The sequence below is a fragment of the Eumetopias jubatus genome, unplaced genomic scaffold, assembly GCF_037043125.1.
Source record: "Eumetopias jubatus isolate StellerSeaLion01/CBP00866 unplaced genomic scaffold, mEumJub1_p1.0 scaffold_10, whole genome shotgun sequence".
Taxonomy (NCBI): Eukaryota; Metazoa; Chordata; class Mammalia; order Carnivora; family Otariidae; genus Eumetopias; species Eumetopias jubatus.
In genome coordinates, this window is record NW_028274816.1 from 38,334,861 (window position 1) to 38,340,860 (window position 6,000).

Sequence of the window (6,000 nt, forward strand, 5' to 3'; positions counted from 1 at the left end):
GTTTGGTTCCTTATGCCCTTGGACCTTCTGACAGCCGACCGGTCCGGGCATCACGCCTGGCCCGTTCCTGCTCCAGAGCCCGGCCAGCCAGTTGCTCACCCCACACGTGTGGCTGGGCACAGCTGCCCCCCAACTCCTCCTTCCCGGACAGACCAGTATGGACCAAGTTCCTGCTTGTGTCTGGAGGCTCAGAGACAAGACGGCTGTGCGCTTTGTCCTCTAGCGTGTGGACGCGACCCCGGGCAGGAGGGGGGCTCCTTCAGCAGGACCTGGTGCTCGCCCGGGCCGAGGGCCGTCCTTCAGGCGCAGACATCCGTCCTAGGCCAGGTCCTGGCCTCGCTGGGGGGTGCCCTGGCCCGGAGGCACTGGCAGGCCCTCGAGCCTGCTATGGGTGGGTGGTATGGTGGCTGGATGAACGCATGTGTGCATGAGGTCCGGAGGCCACTGGCCCTCGCCCTTGCGGCCAGAGCCCTGACCGGCCCTCCTCCCTCTCCCCCTGCCAGGACCTCCCACTCCCGGGCCAAGGCTGAGGCCGCCCTCACTGCAGCACAGAAGGCCCAGGAGGAAGCACGCATCGCCAGGATCACTGCCAAAGAGTTCTCGCCTTCCTTCCAGCACCGGGAAAACGGTGAGTGCGCATCCCCCCAGGGGCGTCCACGTGCAGGGCCGCGGCCCACGGCTTCCGGTCCACATCCGGGCGCACTCCCGCTCTCCCTGCCCTTCCTGCTCCTGCGGTTCTAGACCTTTCTTGTGGAACCACTCTGTCCAGTCGGGGGGCTATCAGGCCAGCTGCTGTGGACCGAGGCTTCAGTCTACACCGCGTGAACCGTCGCAGGGGCCACGTGGGGGCCGGCCAGGTGGGAAAGCGCAGCTCTCGCACGGGGAGGAGCTAGAAGCCACTGCACGGCAGCCAGATGCGTGACCCTCCTCCTTCCCTTGGGGGAGCTGGGCCACAGCTGTGTCTAGCCCAGTGAGCCTCGACGCAGCTCGGGGCCAGGAGGAGGCCTGGAGCCGGGGTCAGTGATGACCAGAGGCTGCTGAAGCCCTCAGGCTGGACTAGCTGCCCCATCTCCTGCTCCCCCTGCCCCCGGAAGCTTCCTCCACCCCTGGAATCTCCAGAGTCCCGGCAGGTTAGGTCCCAGGAGTGAGCAGAAGCCAGCATTCCCAGACCACCCCAAACTCTCCAGGAGCCCATGGCTCTAGGCCTTGCTGGGAGGGGGTCTGGCCTTCTGGGCAGCCCAGAGAGGCCAGGCCTGCTTCCGGGAGGCAGGAGGACTTGAGTGGCCTTGGTGCCCCCAGGACCCACGATGGGGCACAGGGAGTCCAAGTGCTAATGCTGCACTATCGACGCTGGCTGTGAGAGGGACGCCTCCAGGAAGGGCTGGTGCTCTGCAACCAGCTCGTGGCGGGCAGCACGACCAGGAGGGCACGGGCCTCCCCCTGGTGCACGGGGTTCACAAGGCAGCTGGATCAGCAGCCTCCTGGCCTGCCCACGGGGCATGGTGTCCGGGCTCCCCTGGCCCCGAGGACATCCCCGGCGCAAGCAGGCCAGGTCAGGGCAGTGATCCCTGGCCTCCTGTGGCAGGGCACCCAGTGCTTCAGACCCCCTGTGCTTGAAGGGGTGCACTGCCATCCCCACCCCCTGGCCTCACGTGCCAGATGGGGTGTGCATGGATTTGGGGGGTGGAGGGGGTTGACCACTTAGGCCAGCATTCACAGGTCCAAGATCCCTACCCCGCAGGCCCCCAGGGGGCCTCCCTTGGTCACCGTTCCATGGACCAGCCATGATGACTATTCCCGTGTCCAAAGCTCAGCCTCATGCCACTCACTACCCCATCTCCAAATCCCCAGAGGCAAGAGCGGGAGCGTCGGGCCGCCATGTGTGTGGCAGAAACAGCATGGCGCACCTCTCCTCCTCCATAAACGGAGGGCTGGGTCCAGCCCCTGCCAGCCCGTGGAGGCCATGGCTCCTGCGGCCCTTCCTGCCCCAGCAGAGAAATAGAGAGGGGAGAGACCACTCCTGTTCTCACACACTGCACCCAGGGAGGTCCTGAGACCCCTGTAGAAGGCCACCTAATGCCAAGAGGCTTTCTTCCACCTTCCAGAGGGACCTGGGGTGGGGGACAGGGGACCTGAGAGCACGGAGCAGGCCGGCCCCTGTGCTTGCGTGTTGAGCCTTGGGGCTCTTGTGTAGCCGGCGGGGGGCGGGAGGGCGGTGTGCGGCCCAGAGCCTCTGTCCATTGCTGCACCCTCGGGACCTGGTCACCCTCCAAATGCTTGTCGGGTGGGGGGCTTGGGGTTCTACCAAAGGGCTTTGGGAACCACTCTGCCTGCACCCCACTGGTGAACGGCGCATGCCCTAGCCCTGGCCACTGCCCCACCTGGCCCAGGCCCTAATCCTGGTCTCCCGCGGTCTTCTGGTGAGGTCAGGCCCCACGAGGCAGAGGGTCTGAGTAACCCGACCTCTGTGCTTCCTGCCCCTCCATAAAGGGCTCGAGTACCAGCGGCCGAAGCACCCGATTTCCAGCAGTGACGTCGAGGTGGCCTCCACGGGGACGCCCCTGCAGCAGGAGAGCCCTGAGCTGTACCGCAAAGGCACCACCCCCTCGGACCTGACCCCCGACGACAGTCCCCTGCAGAGCTTCCCCGCCAGTCCCACGGCCACCCCGCCCCCGGCCCCTGCCTCACGGAACAAGGTCGCCCACTTCTCCCGGCAGGTCTCGGTGGGCGAGGAGCGAGGCGGGGACATCCAGATGCTCCTGGAGGGCCGGGGAGGGGACTATGCCCGCAACAGCTGGGGTGAGGAGAAGGCCGGCGGCCCCAGGGGCATCCGCGGCAGCGCCCTCCGGAGTGGTCAGCCCACGGATGACTTCCGCTGCCGGGGCTCAGGCCACAAGCAGCCTAGCAACCCCAAGTCCCGGGAGCGGCGGACGGAGTCGCCCCCTACGTTCTCTTGGACTTCCCACCACCGGGCAGGCAATCCTGGCTCCGGGGGCGCCAAGCTGCTAGAGCTGGAGGAGGAGAAGCTGAGCAACTACGAGATGGAGATGAAGCCTCTGCTGAGGATGGATGCGTACGTGCAGGAGGCACACCCCCAGAAGAGACGCTACAGCAAGGGGGCAGCCTGCCGGGGCCTGGGGGAGGACCACCGCACTGACGACCGGGGCTTCGGGGCACAGAGACTGCGGTCCAAGGCCCAGAACAAGGACAGCGCCAGGCCGGCCCCCTGCGTGGAGCCCGCGGTACAGAGGCTGGAGAGCCTGCGGCTGGGGGACCGGGCTGAGCCCCGGCTGCTGCGCTGGGACTTGGCCTTCTCCCCGCCCCAGAGGTCCTCACCCGTGGCACTGGAGTCGGACGAGGAGAATGGGGACGAGCTCAAGTCCAGCACGGTGAGTGGTCGCCAGCCACTGGCGATGGGGGCAGGCAGTGCCCTGCCACCTCCAGCTGAGGGGTGGCTCTGGGCACGGGGGGAGCGGTTCCCTCCCCAGGGAAGGGACCCTCCACATAGGAAGCCTCTGTGGGCGACGGGATCCCCCTCCCTTTAGAGCCCAGAGAGTTACTCCTCCCAGGCTCGGTCCTAGCAGCGAAGCTCCCAAAAGAAACCGGGCCGTAGCAGGAGCCCGTCTTTCCCCCCGGCCCAGGAGGGTCCTCCCCTGCTCTGGTGGACGGTCCTGGAGTCAGGATCAGCCAGAGCCGCTGGGGCACGGGGCCAGGGACTGGCTCAGGACTGTTGTGTCCAGGCCACACCTTTTACATGGGGGCAGGCACTGGGGTCCTCCCACGAAGCCCGCTCTCATGGGCAAGATAGACAGGGTAAAACTTTGTGGAGGCCGTCCACGCGAAGGCTTCCCTCCCTACCAGAGCTCTAGTTCTTCCCACGTAGCCTGAGGACGCGGCCTCCCTGGCTCACCCACCTCGGGATCCGACACGTGGGTTGTGGCCGCACGGCCAGTGGGGGACACTGGGGCTCACTCATGGGTCCTCATACGAGCATGCCTCCCACGGCAGGCAGTCTGAAGGGTAACGGAGGCCCCTGGGCTGGATGGTGTGGGGCCGGGTGGGTTCTCACGCACAGGACGGACCTTCTGGGACCCTCCACCTGGAGGCTGCCTCCCAGGGGCAGACATGTCCTGCGCCCCTGGTCAGACAGCTTCTCTGCCCCACCCCAGGGCTCATGCCCCCATACGCTCCACTCTGGAACCTGCAGCATCAGCCCATGAGGGCCTGTTCCCCTGCTGCTGGAGTGCTGTGTACCTGCCCCATGGGGCACGCAGAGCCCCGGACACCTCTGGGACCCAGCAGTGCGGCCAGCCTGTCCATGCCTGCCCCCTGGAGGGGCGGCATCGTCTGGCAGATCAGGGCCCTGTGCTCCTTGGACGAGATGCTTTCTGGGGGCAGGTGCCTTCCCCTTGAAACCACTGTGAGCGAGTGCTCCTGCTTCCCTGTGCCCAGACCCCACCGGAGCTCGGCCCTGTGAGTGCCCGCTGGGGGAAGACTGGCTTGTACTCACAGCTCCATTCCCTGTCCCGGCAGCCAGAAACATTTGCATGCCTCTGCAGTGTGTGTACCCATGTGCACACACGTGTGCACAGTGCACGTGCAGTTACGATAGGAAGCCGGATGATGGACACAGTGGGAGGTGTGGGAGGGGGTTCTACACGTGGCCGCCTCAACTATGTTGGTGCTGCAAGATGAAGCTTCCCGGGCGAGAGGTGCGAGCAAGCGGCTGGCCTCCAGCGGACACCTGTGTTTATTCTGCTGGTGCCCCTTGTGCAACAGAGTGGCCTCTGCAGCCCTCAGCACTGAGGCTCCCAAGGACAGCCGGCCCCAGGGAGGGGAGGCTAGGGTCTGGGTGCCCTGGGTCACTGGAGCCTCTGCTCCAGGGACGGGAAAGGCCTGGAGGCAGCCCGAGGCTGCACAGGGACAGCACTAGGCACAGAGCTGAGCAGCTGATGGGAGGAAGGAGGGGTCTGCTGGGAAGCCAGTGTTGAGGGCTTGGACATCACCAGGTTTGGGGGCTCAGGCTGAAGGCTGGGGCCGTTCTGGACGGGCCACATCAGGAATCCCAGGGACAATATTTTGTCCCAGCTGCAGAGGACATTTACTTACAGTGGCCTGGCGCTGGGAGGGAATTCCAGGACCAGTCACTGCAGCCCGAGAAGCAAGAGGACCCTCTATTGGACTTGGGCCACCCCCCAGCCGCCCTCTCGTCGCTCCTGGTTTGGGGAGGGGGCCGGGGGAAGGGGAGGCAGGGGCAGGCCGGGCGCGGGCTCACCTCTCCTGTCCTCCCGTTGCAGGGCTCGGCTCCCATCCTGGTGGCCATGGTGATCTTGCTCAACATCGGAGTCGCCATTTTGTTTATTAACTTTTTCATCTGATGAGATGTAACGTTAGCAAAAACAACGGTTGGTGTACAGAAGGGACGTAACCCACGACGAAAGGGAAGGATCATAACTCGGACGGCCCGACAACCACTTCCGAGTCTTCACAGAACAACATGATTGGGTATTACTCACAGTTTGCCTTTTTTTCTGGGTAATGTTTTTTGGATTTTAGCCAAAATTCTTTGCTTGTATAACACGATGCTGTGTGGCATGGCAGAAGGAGGCCAGCACGCCGACCCTCCAGCTTGGTGTGGAAGGAAAGGGATCCCAGCAAATCAATGGCCAAAAACTCAAACGGCCACGGTCCTCGCCGCCATCACACCCCGCCTGGGACTGGAAAAGGAGGCAGCCGGAGGAAGACCCCCGCGTGTCCAGCTGTGCCCGGCCGATGGGGAAGCAGCCGCTGGGAGGCTGAGTGCGGGAAGTCAGCTACCTCTGCTCTTCCTCTGGGTCCTGGAGGAGCGAGCGGGGGATGCTTACGGGCGTGCGGGAGGGGGAAGAGGCCGTGCCGTCCCCACTGGCGGCAGCCTGGGCCTCTGTTTTGAATCTGTGCTGTGTACTTGAGGAAGCAGGGACCTTCCGCCTCGTCTCTTCCCCCCCGCCCCAAACGCCACAC

The 6,000-nt window shown here is 65.1% G+C and overlaps 1 protein-coding gene across 1 annotated transcript in view; it reads left to right on the forward strand.

Moving 5' to 3' along the window:
- Nucleotides 1–5,378, forward strand: part of JPH3 (junctophilin 3) — a 75,805-nt gene extending 70,427 nt beyond the window's left edge. The window contains exons 3-5 of the mRNA XM_028094247.2: nt 504–628; nt 2,491–3,389; nt 5,298–5,378. Coding sequence (XP_027950048.1) covers nt 504–628; nt 2,491–3,389; nt 5,298–5,378 — 1,105 coding nt within the window. The remainder of the gene's footprint in view (nt 1–503; nt 629–2,490; nt 3,390–5,297) is intronic.
- Nucleotides 5,379–6,000: the final 622 nt, after the last annotated feature.